This window comes from Puntigrus tetrazona, chromosome 1 (assembly GCF_018831695.1).
Source record: "Puntigrus tetrazona isolate hp1 chromosome 1, ASM1883169v1, whole genome shotgun sequence".
Taxonomy (NCBI): domain Eukaryota; kingdom Metazoa; phylum Chordata; class Actinopteri; order Cypriniformes; family Cyprinidae; genus Puntigrus; species Puntigrus tetrazona.
The window spans coordinates 16610117-16626324 of NC_056699.1; the positions used below are offsets into that span (position 1 = coordinate 16610117).

The 16208-nt window shown below is 39.8% G+C and overlaps 2 protein-coding genes across 12 annotated transcripts in view; both read right to left on the minus strand.

Moving 5' to 3' along the window:
- Positions 1 to 9429, minus strand: part of kcnq5b (potassium voltage-gated channel, KQT-like subfamily, member 5b) — a 78164-nt gene extending 68735 nt beyond the window's left edge. Inside the window, exon 1 of one of the 2 annotated variants that reach the window (XM_043241032.1) lies at positions 8507 to 9429. In XM_043241032.1, the coding sequence (XP_043096967.1) occupies positions 8507 to 8859 (353 nt within the window). In that variant the 5' untranslated portion in view covers positions 8860 to 9429. The remainder of the gene's footprint in view (positions 1 to 8506) is intronic. The other variant, XM_043241023.1, reaches the window with a different exon arrangement.
- Positions 9430 to 12700: 3271 nt separating this feature from the next.
- Positions 12701 to 16208, minus strand: part of rims1b (regulating synaptic membrane exocytosis 1b) — a 56394-nt gene continuing 52886 nt past the window's right edge. For all 10 annotated transcript variants that reach the window (XM_043237877.1, XM_043237837.1, XM_043237885.1 and 7 more), the window contains 3 exons: positions 16009 to 16110; positions 15685 to 15824; positions 12701 to 15484 (listed from right to left, as the gene is read on the minus strand). In XM_043237877.1, coding sequence (XP_043093812.1) covers positions 15266 to 15484; positions 15685 to 15824; positions 16009 to 16110 — 461 coding nt within the window. In that variant the 3' untranslated portion in view covers positions 12701 to 15265. The remainder of the gene's footprint in view (positions 15485 to 15684; positions 15825 to 16008; positions 16111 to 16208) is intronic.

Here is a 16208-nt window from a genome sequence, read left to right on the forward strand (position 1 = left end):
CAACAGTCACTCACAGTTGAATATTTTCGGCCATTCTTGGCTCAGACTGCTATTTAGCTACATGATATTTGTAAAATTATAATGCCAAGTCCACCGCTTGCAACCTCAAACTGCTGTTAATCCTCTTTCCTCTAAATGTACTTCCAAACGACTGGCTTTCCAGTGTTTGATTGAAAGGGCTAAGGTTATATTAACATGTAACGTTGCATGAAAATAATCCTAGATTTAAGAGTGCTAAAGCTCATGGAAGAACTCGCCATGCAGAAGCAAAGAACGGAGGAGGGTGACAGATGACTCTTAACATGCAATCCTAAACAAAAAAAAACCTCTTTAGAAAGACATTACATTTCCATATTCAGGAAGAAATGTTAGCATGCTAGCCAAAACAATGACACACTATCTTCCTGTAAAGTGACGAGAGAATGTTCTGATTTCCCCAGAGGACTTAACGTGAGCTGGAGTGGATTAAGCTGTAGTCTGGAAAGAAACTGAAGAAGCCCCTGTTGATGCAGGTGGAACAGAGGGTGTTGAATGATTCACTGACTGCTATGAGATTGATTGCTGATTGATTTCTATCGTTGCTTGCTGTCTTTATCATAAGGTCTACTGGGGCACAGACTCCCAGCTAAAAAAACTGCCCCATATTTTGATGCACTTTTTATACCGTCATGTATATAAGCTACAATTATAACTTGAAAACGGTTTCTGCAGCACAAGTTCAGCTTACTGATAAGACAGTTAGTTGTTCTTTTTAATTAAATGAAACAATTCATCAAATCACTGAACATTAATTCAATGAACACATACCTGTCATGGCCTGCAGTCCTTATATTATACCATTTTGCAACTAAGTCTGGCTTAATAATGTTGCTTCAGATTTATTACAGTTAACTAAGATCCTAAAATCAGGAAGCTATCAATGAAATACCACTGGGTAAATATTAATGTGTATGATTACGCGTGCACATATACACACAAAACACATATATAAATACATTTATAGTTGGCCTCACTCACAACCATCTCTGTGAATGGATCTCCCAGAGCTTACAAAGAAAATTAGACAGTAAAACAGTGTGGAGGACCCAGACCGGTTCCAGCTTGAACTAACATCTATAAAGGACACTTTATATCTTTTGTAAATGGAGCGGTGGCATTTCAGTGACAATTAAAGGCTCACTCACAACCCAGATCTTTCAGATTGCATGTGTGTGAAGCTTAGGCGGAAGTGGCTGACGCCTGGGCTTGTCGCATGCATTGACTTACACAGGCTGAGGGTTTGAATATAATTTACACTGACCTGGGAACAGTCATAGCTGAGGAGAGAGAGGCACAACGAGGAACGGCATGGGGGAGGGTGCAGGAAGTGGGGATATGAACGTAGACGAGGAGCTGCCCGTGTGGAGATATGGAGAATTTGACATGTGACATGGAAGCAGTAAAAGCACATCGCTTAAAGAAAACACGGAACAAAACAAGCGTGAATGCTTATTCAGTCACACACAATGCACATTGTTTTATAAATACAATTACCAATATGAATTTCCCATAACTTTATTCTTTAATGAAATTCTTTTCATTAAATAAAGAATGAAAAGAATATCAAACTGAGTTTGGTTTGCTGATTTAAGCAAACATGGCACAGCACCAGGGGCTGATGGAGGGCAAACCTTACTTGAGGTTAACTATAAATTGTATTTATATGTGTGTGTGTGTGTGTGTGTGTGTGTGTGTGTGTGTGTGTGTGTATTAAAAATTAAATCAATTTTTCTCTTAAAATATTTTCCATTACTTACAAAAGGCCAAGATAAACAATCCTTCAGAATTCTCTAAGAAGCAGCTTATATCTAATTATACTAACATACAGAAATTGTAAAATCATCAAAAAAGATTGAAAGGTCTGTTTTAGGGCTTTACGAGTCGATAAAGTTAGAATATTAAACGCATGGCAGTAATGAGAGACCCACAAGCAAGTGTTGTCTTCAGTTACCGGCACAGCAGCTGCATGCTGCTCTGTGATCAGGGTCAAACGGACCCTTACAAACTCGCACACGCACACACATTTTGTCTTTGTTATGATTTTACGATGAAGTAACTGAAGCGGTGTGTGTGCGTGTTTGAAGGTATGTGTGTGTTTGAGGGAACGTCACTGGACGTTGATTGCTCATGACAGGTCGGTTGGCTGCAATACAAGCACCACACTGGAGTTTCTAGAGACCTACTGAGTCGGGTTTAGTTTAAATAACGATGTTGACAGATATTGTCAGCTACAAAGAAAAGGAAAATTCATTTCGGTATAGTTTAACCCTAAGCCTACTGTATAAAATCTAAGGCATACATTGTGTATTATTTCATACAGTATTTTAAATTAAGGTTTAAAACTCATGGTTCTGTGCTAAAGTCTTTTAAATCTTTTAAACCATTTTCAAAAGAAGGGATGTTAACAAAAATAAAAAAATCCAGCCTAAAATTAGTAATATGTTTGGGAAGTGCGAAACACGAAACCACGTTTTTGTCTTTGGTACTCCGCCACAAGGGATGGTTTTGAAAATTCTGTCCTTATAATTCTGTCGTAATTATTCACCCTCATGTCTTGGTAAGTCTCTTGGAAAGCCATCTATGCGGGGTCAGAAAGGTCTCTGATTTCATCAAAAATATCTTATATAATGAATGAAGTTCTTATGGGTTTGGAACGACACTAGGGTAAGTAAGTAATGACAGCATTTTCACATTTGGGTGAACTATCCCTTTAAGCAAATTAAAAACACCAGACCAACATTTAAATTTCAAAAAACTCGATTTTAACCACAGTGGGTTTAAAAGCTTTATTAACTATCTTTAATAATAAAAAACAATGGGGTTTTTGGGAGTCACACTATTACATTCTTTAAACCTAAACTTACCTTGACTTGTCGTTAAATGAAATTATTTGTTATTTTAAGAATCATCCTGCATGTTTCTGCAAGCAACGAGCCTTCAAGGGAACCTGTGTGTATAAATCTGCATATATACAGTGACAGAAGAAAGTATTACACACAACCTTTAAGTGTGGCTGAATTGAATGTGACATGCATGACTTGTATGTATTGCAGTCTTGAAATGACTGTGAACACACACACACACACACACACACACACACACATCAATACAAGTCAGGAACTTGTAGCAATTTTTCCATACTTCCAGAAGGACAAATAAGATCAAGTTTTAGTTGGCACATTGTGTAGCGCATTACAGAAACATGCTAAGGCCTGTTCTTTCTCACTGGTTAATAGCAAGAGAAGAGGGCAAAGAAGGATTAGATCAAACCTGAGAACGGCTCTGGGAACTATGACTGACCTCTAAGACTGATCCAGTCTCACAGAGAAAGCCCTTAAATATGAGTTGCCCTATGACTTCAAACTTCATACTTGCAAATAAATCTAAAGAAAGAAAGGAGGTCAATGAAGGCCCGCTATCTGGGAACACGGGCATATTTCAGAGACAATTTGTATGAATTTCATGAAGACACATATGCATATTTCATCATAATTTTTTTTAAATTGGCTTCTAAACCATTAGCAAGCAAGTATTTGTGAAGACTGTTCTGAGTGCATAATTCAAAAAAGTCATTTTGAATCAGACATACATTAGACATTGCCTTTGCTAAATCATTTTCCATTCATAGCCTAAATGTATAGATATGTGGGACACAAGTGGCATTGGCAGAAATGAAGGTGAAAGAAAACAGTGAGTTAACGCTGGGTTGTTTGCTTTGGAAGGTTTCAGGGGTTGGGTTGGAACTAGTGGAAACGACAAGCCAAAGCTGGTAAGAGAGGTTCTTTCATTTGGAAACATGCAAACAAGGCTCTCTCTCTGTCTCTTCTTACACACTTACACCCAACACACACACACACACTAACAAATTTATTCAACTGCATGCTTTTAAAATGAAGGCTAAAATGAAATGATTCTAAAATGATCAGTGGTAGGATCATTTAAACAATTAAATTTTCCCTCATAAAATGTTAAAACCCAACAGTGCGTTTAATACCAAAAATGAAATAGCTAATATGGAACGACACACTGTATGCGGTGATATAATGTTTTTTAAAAGCATGTGCCGTATCTAGCACACTAGGTGTTATTTAAAGGCTTATTCTCACGTGGTCCTTGCACAACGCTATGTTATAACCTAAAAAAACTTTTATGATAGCACATGATTAGTAAATTGATATCTACCTCTCATAGTCAGTTCCTTATGGGTGAATTTCTGACACAGTAAACTTGCTCAACAGCTCACCTAAGGTACAAGGCACAAAGGTATAAGTCAAGTAAAAAAAAAGTCCTGATAAAGGAGCTCAAAGACTTAGGAATAAGGTGGCACGGTTGCTATAGCAAACAAGTTATCTCACATTTGCTTTTGTTAACATTACTGATGCGGTTTAGGGTGGTAAATTATTTTTAAGCAGTCAACCTTATACCAGCACTTACTGGATATTTCATTTCATATTTCCACAATGCAGTTCATTCAATGGCCATGAGGAATAAAATGTTGCCAAAATCACAAACTTGCTTTAAAACCACCATTACACTGTGTTTACAAGTTTCAAGAAGCACTTTATGCATTATGATTCCTCAACTAATTTCAGCTGCAGTAAAAGTACCTGTTTACAAAATGTAGCCTGTTCCTCTTCTCGGCTCAAAATCTACCTACACCTGCTGGGGCGTGAGGCTTTCATTGTGGTTAATACATACAACCGTGGGGAAAGACCATTGACTCAAAACAACACAAAAAGTCCAGAAATATTCATTTACTAAAATCATGATCCTTCTAACACAGATGGCTCGGTGTGACTGTGTTTGAATAATGAGAGATGAGAGGAAGTTTCCCATAAGAAGAAGTACGGCTTGACTTTTATCTCAGTATCAGTAGAGTTGAGTTTGCAAGTGTTGAACAAGCAGAGAGCGGTTTCACAATGTGACTGGCAGCTTCCTGTTTCTGATGAGCACACATGGAGGCACGTGTGCGTTTGTAAGACACTGTGAAGAAAGTCTACTAAAACCTAAAAGCTTCTAAAATACCTGTCAATGTATAGCTGTTTAATGCAAAACTGAAATTCTTGTAACCAAAACATCTTAACATTCATTTTACTAAAACTCTCTGTCACTCACAACTCTTTCACTGACTATGAGTTTGTCTATCCGGGTCTCTCTTTCCTGTATGTTATAACAAAAGAGAAACCACCAAAGATGCCTTTCAATTGTTTTTGGCAACAGAAGAAAAGTGTAAATGAAACCAAACGTTCACTTGTACGAACAAGTTCCTGCTCTTAGACATTTAATGCAATGCATTTTCCAAACCAGCATCTCGAACCATAGGCAGGAAAACACACTATGAATAACCAGTCCATCAGAGCTATCAGATAATGGTAATCAAAAATCATTTAAGCGTTGTTTTAGCAAATTCATATCTATGCTAGTGTGCAACAACCATCTTTTTATGTTCCAGTCCATTTCTGCCCCACATTAGTTCTCACTGAATGCCATATCAATCTAAAATATGCAATGTTATGGATGTAAGACTGACTGTGAAATGCAAATCATTTTGATTTTAAAGAGAGAATTAAAACAAACAACAACAACAAAAATAGAAAATTGCCTCTAGTTCGTTAAATAAATGTCTCTGGGATTCAGTATTGTTTTGCACCCCATTGGCTCTCACTGCATGAGCAAAAACATACCTTGTTAACATATGTAGGGAGAAATTCTCTCTTATAACTAGTTGCTTATTAACATGCACATCACTAGCATTTTGGCTGTTTATTAGTACTTTTACAGCTGTACAGAGGTATAGGTGACGTGGCGATCTGCATATGAGTAAACGTGTGGTGTATGCGTGTGAGCGCGTGTGGGAAGAGTATGGTGAGGTGTTACATCAAAAAAAGGAGCAACGTAGCCACTAAGAGGTGAATGACAACTCTACTTATAAACATCAGATATGACATTGTTAGGTCTCACACTCTGGTTTCTCTTTGACTTCAAATTCAATTCAAATTCTGAAATGGCCTGATGATTCACAAGTGCAGCGCAAGAGTGAAAACCAAGAAGATGAACAGCCTCTAAAACACTCGTCAGCGATTCCAAACAATAGGAAAATAGCAAACTAGCAAACTAGCCGAACGCAAAATAACGCTGCACATCAGCTGATTCACGTAAACAGAAAGACGTGACTCCTTCAGTTAGATTGAAATTACGCGCGCAATTTTTAATAACCCCTCAGAGGAAAGGCTCTGCTCTTTGCCTGACTGACACAAACAAGGGCAACATGGCCTGTGTCACTTTCCCTCCAAGTGTCTGCTGACTCGTTCTCCTCCAGCAGCTGTCAATCACCTTCAAGTGTCACACTTTTATCAGGCTTCGAGGACAGCATCTGCTGAAAAGCATCAAGGCAGAGGGTAGCGGAAGTCGACGATTCTGGGAAGCTTGGGCTTTTAATGATTTCATTAGGATGTAATATTTAGGACGCAAACATTTCGTGTGACGGAGCTCGTGTAAGGATTGGCAAGAACGACTTCTACAGTATTCCTTTTAGGGTGAAATAAAAAAAATGTAAGCATCTTTAAATCAAGTCGTAGTGTATGTGAGGTGCGTACATGACAGTACAGAGGGGATTCGTTCTCCTCGACTCTTTTTAATTCCTTGAGCCCCCCCCCTCTCTCAGTGATACATTTGCAGGGATAAAACACAGTTAATCCCGTGAGTTTCCAAGCCACCACCACTGCGCGCTGTCTCTTTAAAAAAGAGTTTATTCTGCGGTGTGGCTTCCGCTCAACATGCTGTAATAAATAAGTGAAGACCATCCTCCAATCGGCAAGAAATATTTCATGTTCCTTACATATTGAATTATTTTGTAATTTACACAAAATTGAAGCCATCCTTCAGAAACCTGCAGCACCAAATATATATTTTTTAAAAATGACCATTGTAATGTGATGGTTATTTGTACAATTAGGAAAAAAGCTAACTTATGGCAGAAAAAAGGTCTCTATCTGACATAGAATTATACCATAACATACTAAAATGGGCTTAATAATAATAATAATAATAATAATAATAATAATAATAGAACGACTGTTAAACAATAATCAAAATTCTCTACATATTTATGATGTAGACCAGCATATTAATCCTTAGCGTAAACAGCAATGCCCTTTTTGGCAAGACTTACCTTTCTCATAAACTCTCATAACACAAAACACTCTTCCTTATTATGCTCATTATCTGAAGAACGCAGTGTTTGGTCTCGGAAAGAACACTTGGTGAGGAATGATTTGTATTGAGACTTGCCCAGTCCTCGTAGAACAACAAACTGGAGAAAACCTAACCTGTCTCAGCTCCTCAGTCCAATAAACAGAGCAGCCGAGGACAAATAATGCAAGACTATAAGCGTAAAATGTAATTGACCGTTTCATGGGAGAATTCATAAGCATGCGAAAAGCGTTGAATGAATAAAAAAAAGTGCAAAATAAAGTGTAAGATAATATGTGCAGGTGTTAAAGCCTGTCCTTTCAGCAGGCTATGCATGAACACAAGATTTGCACAAAACCAGTGACGTAGAAAATTGCTTCACATGGATGAGCAATTCGATTTTTTCTAAGAAAATATGGTAGATCACACAATTTGACTGACCATGACATTAGCCTGAGTCACTTCACATCTGGTTTTGCCCGACAGAGATGAAGATGCACCTCGGTGGAAGACGCCAATTACATTTTGAGCAAAGGACAGTACTGCTTTCCCTGTATTGGAAGCTCCAGTCCCCCAGTTCACTGTAACTAAGCGGAAAAGAGTAACCAGGACACACTGCAAAATACTTGCCTCTTTGTGTTGAAGAACGTCGGTCATGGGTTTAGAGCATGCATGCAAATAAAGGCCTAAAAATGTATTTCAAAGACCCGTCTCATTTTCAAATGTGTGTCTCTGTTTGCCTGCTTTGTGTGTTCATGGTATACAGTTTAACACAAATTAGAAGCTCTTAAAGTCTTTCAGGGCTTCCCCATCCTGAGCTCATACTAATCAAACTATCAGTCCCACTCTGAATGAATATTTAGCACGTCAGGTTCTTTCACTCTCCAACAATCCCTGCTCTGATTGAACGTCCAAGACCGAATTCCAGAAGAACAATATCACCCCCTTGATGCTGTGATGTTTCGTGTAGTCTAAACGTTCAGCTGTTTGCGTTATTCCCAGAATCGAAGCAACCCCCTTAAAATATTACAATCTGCCATTTCATCCCAGATCTATAGATTTTGCGTTTAGATTAAACGTGCGCTGGCATTTACATAACCTTTAGCTTCAAGCGCCAGTATTCCACCTCGGGGCTGTTTCCACTCATACGTGGCAATTGCACGGAAAAACCTTCAAAGCAACAGGTACGCGTTTTCTAGCTGAACAACTTTGAGAAATTGAGCGGCGCTTTCGGTATCACACGAGCAGACCGTGAATGAATAAAGGCGGCACTTACACAAAAGCGTGGTAGATAAAAGCCCAGGACCTCGGTCTCTCCAGCACGTTGTACAGATAGTTCTGAATCCTCCGGTAGCGCGCGTTTCTCCGGCCGCTTTGCGCGCCGTACACCAGAGGCTTCCCGAGCAGACTCAGCCGAGCGCCCTGCTTCCCCCGCTCTCTTTCCGCGGCCGATGCACCTGTGCCGGCGTGAGATGCGGACAAAAGTCCGTCCCCCGGCCGTGAACAATTGTTCTTCATCCTGTTACCACATTCCACATTATGCAATCCGTAACTTTCGGCGTGGTGCCCCGGAGAGCTGTTCATCCAGAGGCCGGAGCCGGCCTCATCTCCGCTGTGGTTGCGGGGCATGGCATCACCAACGCGGACCCAAACGCGCGTGGCATGCGTACTGTTATATCTCTGGCGGATGCGACGGGAGAGCCAGGAAACTACCAACGTGCAATGTCAAAAACGCTCAAAATATGCAATTTACCTCCGGTCGTGACGCGCGGTAGCCACTTTCTTCGCTCCCGGTATGGACACACTTCAGTAAACGGGAGGTGTATTAAGTCACTGCTGGCGTGGACCCACGAGAAGAGCCCGTCAAAGTGACTTTATGTGACTGCAGCCGAGTCTCGCGGGTTGCAGCTCGTGTTACCCCAGCGCGCGCTTTTGATGTCACTCCACTCACACTCTTGGCGTTACCGCGCACAGGAAATCAGCCGCGCTTATGCTCTAGCACACACTGTATAGAGCGTTTCCGTAATGTTCACATAATTGCTCCTAGTCAGCACCCGCTATGAGCCTAAGAGAGTCGCACGCTGCTGGTAAAAATTCAATAAACGACGTAGACGAGAAGTTGTGTGTCGTATTCTTTGTCGCCTCCCCGGCTGACGGTTGAGCTTTCAACGCGCGTGTTTACATAGTAAAATGTTTATTTGCATAACAACTCGTTCTTGAAATCATATTTCCTAAAGTTAAACTGATACCGTGCGATTCCCTAATGACAGACCGAGAGGTTTCCTTTCAGTATCGAAGTGTTAAAAAAAGTTTCCAAAAAGTATATTACAGTAAAGGGCATTTACATATATATATATTTCATATATATATATATATAATATTATATATATATATATATATATATATATATATATATATATATATATATATATATATATATATATAATATTTTATTTTATTTTTTTTTATATAAAACTTTAATTTTATCGCAAAATACACAGAAATCGAGTTCGCTTCAGGAGGTAACCATAGCAACAGCGTTTTAGGTCAGTTTCCTTTTTCGCTACATTTGGATAATGGCTAATACAATGATAATAACAATAGTCTAATAAATATCACAAACAGCCGATTGTATGTTAGCGCAAGAGTTCGCCGAATTATATATGAGTATTTAGCATAATTCGCACTCCGAATCAGTTGAAAATAGATGATATTAGAATTGCATCTCTAATAAAAGTTCCGTCGCATTTTGCTTTTGGTCCAGAGCTTCGATGCCTAGTGTAACAACTGTCAGACAGCCCCATGTGACTAAACCCAAAATAAAATCCACACGAACACCGTTTTCCTGCTCGCCCTCCCCTACAGTTAAACTCTGATCTCCTGCGGTATCATAACGAACCATCTGTGAGAAGAAAAACACTGGACAACGTGCTCGTTCTTTTTGTAATCTTCGGGAGCTCCGACGTCGTTGGTAACATGCAAAGAGCAATTTATGTCAATTTGATTGTCAAACGAGCCGCTCTTAAGTTTAACGGTCGCTGATATGGACCAGCGCAGACTCTTCTTCCATAGGTTGCACTGCCTTTAGACACGTTTCCGTCAATAACCCCATACAGAGGTGCCTTTGCGTTCTTCCCTTGACCACTGCTTTCTTTTTAGCGCGCGCGGCGTTGCGCGTGATATTTTTATCCCCAATAATTAAATAGTAAAATCAATTTTTCTTAATGTCAAAAACCATTTGGACATCGGTCCGGGGCCCGGCATCGCAACAGCGCCTACATTTTTGTCGCGAAGTGATGATTTATATCGCGGGCTGCGTTCCGTTTGCGTCTTCAGCCCCGTTTCCAGTGACTCAGAATCCAGCGCGCGTGAAAACAGTACGCGACGGACTTCCAATCGTCTACATTAGAGGCGTAATTACCACCAGACTATAGCTCATCAGAGGCTAAGAATAGACATACACACTTCCCCATCTGCGTGCTGCGGGAATGGCGTTAACGAGGCTCTCTCGCGCGTTTTATAGGGTGAGAAAATGATCCAGTAAAGCCCACAGTGGAAATCAGTTCTGTTTGCCATGACCTCTGTTGCTGCAACCAGCACGATCACTTGCCATCAGTCACGAGTGCAGCGCTGGGGTCACCGGCTGAACGCAGGGACATGTATCAGGCTAATTGCTGTGACGCGAGCTGGAGAGGCGACCGGGAAGGACGTGCAATTATGCGGCAATAATACAGGTTTAAGTCAATGGGATGCGGTTACTTTTTGTTTTAGGGCGAGTTTGTTTGTTATGTTTGATGGCAGTCCAAACGCACGAGGCGAGGTTGCTTTTCTTTGTAGTGGATCGACGTGGAAATACTCGATGGGCAAATTCCCGCTATCGGTTTATTACGAAAACGCGCGCAATTGCGCAAAAAGTCCGAGCGTCGCAAAGGAGCGCCGAGTTCATGATTCTCCTCCGAGCAATCACACGAACCGAATCTCTGAAGATGATTCTTACAGACGCCTGCCCTCTGCTGCTGAGGGGGAGGATAACGCTGTTCACAGCGCAATAGAGCCGGTGTGGCGCGTAAAGATTGAGTCAAAGATGCTGTTAGCGTGTTTTCTCAGGCAGCAGTTTTGTATGGTGTTGTGGTTCAGTAAAAACCCAATTTAAAGCGTTTAAAGTAGCCTATCTTGTAAAGAAATCTATATTCTGGAATGAGTCCGACAGGACAGTCACATTTCTGCCAGCCTTATTAGTCAAACCAGTTATCTTAAATATTTTAATACTGTTTGTTACTCAGGATTAAAAATCAGCCGTATTGGGACATTTTTTATAAATGAATTTCAGATGCGAAAGCCTCTAAAAGCCATTGTTGGTCAAAAATGAGATGTAAATGAGTATAGTGTACATGTTCATCAAGTACTTTCAGTTCAGACGCACTAAATCCCAGCTATTGAGAAACCTGTGCAAAGTAGCCAGAAAGAAAAGAAAAGAAATGAAAACTCAGATGTACTTAGAGGCTTTCGAGGCATCTGAACTCTTTATTATGAGAATTAAAAATAGGTTTTTCATTAATGTGTGGTTTGTTAGGATAAGAGGCGCAGTTGTTTGAAAATCTGGAATAAAACAAAAATAAAAAAATATTGTTAACAATGCCTGTGAAGCTGCCTTATGAAGTCCTTAGCAATTCATATTACTGATTAAAAAATTAAGTTTTAATATATTTATGATAAGTAATTCACAAAATGGAGCATGATCTTTATTTAATATCCTAATGATTTTTGGCATAAAGCAAAAAAATGAATTTGAACACATACAAGGTGTTGTTGGCTATTGCTATAAATATACCAGTGCTGCTTATGACCGGTCTTGTGCTCCAGGCTCACACACCAAAAGTGGTGCAATTTACAGTTTAACTCAATGTAATTTTTACATTCTGGATCATTTCACACGCCATATTTGATCCGAAATGTGTGCAGTCAAAGTGAGCGTAGCCATGCGGTCCAATGATGCTCATATTTTCTTTTTAAACAGTGTTTTCTTTTTTAAGATGTTCCAGATGGCACAGATGAACGACGAAGAATGACGGCTATGGGCCTACACGTCCTCATCAAGCTATATCTCTCAGTGCCTTTCAAAAAGTGAAACTGAAACATCTTATTTTACTTTTTTTATATCGAAAGCCTTTCCACTTTATTTTTAATGTAAGAGTGGGCACAACCTTTTGCAACTTACGTGCAGTGGGACAAAAAAGCTTGTTACGCTGCTTGATATTGTTTAATATTAACCGGTGTTTCTGAAAATGATACTTAATATCAATTATTTATAAACACACCGGTTTATAGAGTAAATAGCTTAACTTTTTACTGCCACCTGTTGTTCTTCAAGTTATTTTAGCTATAAAACACGCTTACATTTTGGATTGCGAAGATAAACGCGCTCGGTAAGCAAAAAGGCCCCACGAACAAGAAAAGAGCGAACGCCGGGTTGAAATATCTTCCACACACTTTTTTTTTTTATTTGGAAATAATAAAAATGAACTTTTTTTTCCTTTTTTTAAATATAAAACATACACATCGTATGAGCCACACCTGTATACAAACAGAAATGTTGCAGTGAATACTTTTTCTTTTTCATCGTCTCAGTGGAACACATACTAGAAGTTGTAAACAGTCAGCGTTGTTTTTCTCCTCTACCCAAGAATACTGATCAAGTAAAAGAAACGCCTGTCTCTCATGAAGAAAAACAATCAAAATTTTCTGATAGCAGAGGTGAAGAATTTGGCTCGAAAGCACAGAGAAAAATGAGGATCTGGCTACAGCTTTAGAGCGGAGTGGTTCGGCCCTCTAAAAGTGACAGTGAGAGCTCTAGATTTGGACCCATATGATAAGAAAGGTGTCCGCTCAGCGGTCCCTCGTATTGGGATGGTTGTTCTCAAAAGTAAGCCTTGGCCCCTTTGCAAATATGGCTTAACCACACGGTCATCTCATATTTACAACACATGCGCTAATAAGTCTCTGTGCATCTACATTTATATTTAACATGGATACTGCTATGCATGTAATGATATATTTTTGACATTTCCTGTTTCGATATCGGTATGCTCTTGAATAACTTGACGGGATGTATACACATTTTCTAGGTTTAATTTCTGTGGTTTTGAGGTAAATTATGATACAGTAAAATCTGTAAAACATGAGGGAGGTTAGTTTTCGTTCGGTGTTACAGTACAGCACATTTTCCCCTAAGGGATGTAAAAGACTAAAAAGCAATAATCAAAAACCTGAAGGAAAAAAAAAAAAGAAAAAGAAAAATGGAAAGAAAAAAAAAATGTTGCAACATTCAGCACCGAATGGAGGACATGAACTAGTTTTTTTTTTAGCTGATATGAAAAGTCTGAGTGAAAGCAAATGGCTTCTTTTTCTTGGTTTATCTCTTATATTCAAGTACAAGCAAACTGTACAGGTACATGCAACATACAAGCTGGCCTACAGTATGTTGAACTAACACATATCTATTTCTGTTACTTTTTAACATTTGTGTAGTCTGTTTTACAAAAATGTGCATGCAGCTGGGAACTGATCCGAGTCATGCTGCTCCGCCGCACTGGAGGGAGGGGCCAGTGGCCTGATAGATGATTGGCGCTTATGCTCGTGATGGCAAAATCGGATTGGTCACTTCAACGTTTACAGAGACACACAAGAGGAATTTGCATTTGCATGACTCTTTTCTCTGTTTTCTGTAAAGTACACAAAGTGGAAATGAAATTAACAAGCTAGTTGGCTTGATTTTATATATATATATATCTATATATTTTTTTATTTAAAAATCAAGCTTTTGTGCTTGCATTTTTAATTCAAAATAAAGACGTATGTGCAAGGGCTCGAGCCAATCTCGTGGCTTCAGAGTGGTACGGTGTAAGCTGAAAGTGGCGTTTGCCAAACCGCATACATGTATTAAAAAGAGAAATGTACGTCTACGCGAACACTTAGCATCAAACGAAGTTAAAAAGTTAGTTTAGTGTCTGAAAAAGTCTACGTATCAAGATTCGCTCGACGGATGAAAACATATTTGTATATATTTCCTTTATCAAAGACCTTAAATTGAGTACACAAATATGTTTGTCTTAGTATATAGTGTTTTTCATGAACTAAACTAAAACTTTTTAAATAGCGTTTGATGATAAGGTCAAGCATCTAAAAAATTCAGTTCAATTGGCTGAATAAGATGACGTATTGCAACGTACTGTAGGGTAATCAATAGTTTCGGTTAATAAAAGTAACTGAAAATGTGCAAAGAAATGTGTGTATTTCCAGATACGTTGTCTTCGATTTCGTTTTTAGCATTTCCTGTCATTTTCACAGTACACTGGACAACACAAACCTGTTGTTTTTCATAAAACGTGCTAGAGATGTAAAAAAAAACTAAAAATTAAAAATAAGAAGCTAAATAAATAATGAGAGTGGCCTCCGTTAGCTGTCGCTTACGTTGAAAACAGAGGAACTTTTTTGGAGGAAATGGACCATGGCTTTGGGTCCTCCAGGTTTAGGCACCAAGAAAGGCCCTGCCCTTCCAGACAACCTCCCCAGGGGACGCCCTACGTCTTTCAAGTTCCTGACCTTTCGCTTTCAGTACAAACAGGGTTTAAATAGGGCCTCGAACCGAGGCCCCACAATCCCTTGGTCAGAGGTCACCTTTGTTTTTGGGTTGATACATTCTGATGCTCTTTTAAAAACTAGCTAACGTACATTTCGATGAAGACTTGACTGAATATCACCCTGCTTTCTACGTCGCCCTAAAGCGGTGCTTCCCGCGTGCTAGTGTAGACAGCCCTAAGTCTCACGCGACGAACAGTGAGAGAAACAAACGATTTCGTTTAGGACAAACAAACTTGGCAGAACACGGGCTACCCACGAAGAGGAAAACAAAAACAAAGTCACAGGAGTGATTGTCAGATTTGAACAAAGCTTTGTGTTATTTCATCGCATTTTCTGCCTGGCTCTTTATTGTTGTCCTGTTGTCTCTCGGACTGTGCTTTAGGTTATTAGTCCACTACGATCGAACCCCCGCAGGTGCCGGCGAGCTGTCCAGGGACGTCTGAGAAGCACGTCGAGTCAGAGAGGCAAGAGTTGGGTCGACTAGGGAAGAAGGCGGGAAAAGTTTGTACCAGCCAATCACGTTGCTGGAGAGGTCCAGCTCCTCTAGCAGGATTTGTGCAACTCCCATGAAGGATTTGTGGTCCATTCGTCCGTAATCTCCCCAGACAATTACCTAATAGGATAAAAAAATCAACAGATTCATCAGCGGATGGCCCTCTCAGGGCGCATAATCAAAGTTAATAATATCTAATCTCACAAGTGTGATCCGTTTAAACTAGACACGCAGCCCTTCAAATGACATTTCCTCAGAGAAGACTGCTGCGGAATGAAACATGCCGCGTTGAAAAAAGACGAATAAGCCGCATGACTCACTTGTAACACTTTACCCTGTGGACTTTCTTCAAACTGCAGCGTTTGCTGGTACAGCGGGTCGAGTGTCTTGCGTGCAATTTTTGTCTTCTTCTTAGCTACATACGCCCCATTGTGTAGAAGATAGACTTTGACATATGGAGCTACGTAAAGAATGAATCAAATTAGGCAGACATTAACAGTTACATACTGACATGAGCATGACTAGCTCTGATAAATCGGCCTGCTTTTTGTGTCAGCCGCCTGGAACTGCTTGATGAGTTATATTACGGCCGAGTAATGTGAGACATATGGCGTTCGAATCAGAATAGAGCAGAAATGACTCACCGGGGAGTGATTTGGACCCTGGTTTTTGGATGAGACCTCGTGCTCTTATCACCTCCACCTCCAGCTGGCCTTTCTTATTCACCATGCCAATCTGAATGTCACCTGGACGAAAGAGAATACGCAAATAAAATGATTTATTGCAATACAATTTTTGTACAATACAATCGTTAGTACAATTTTAAGTGCAAATGACATTACAT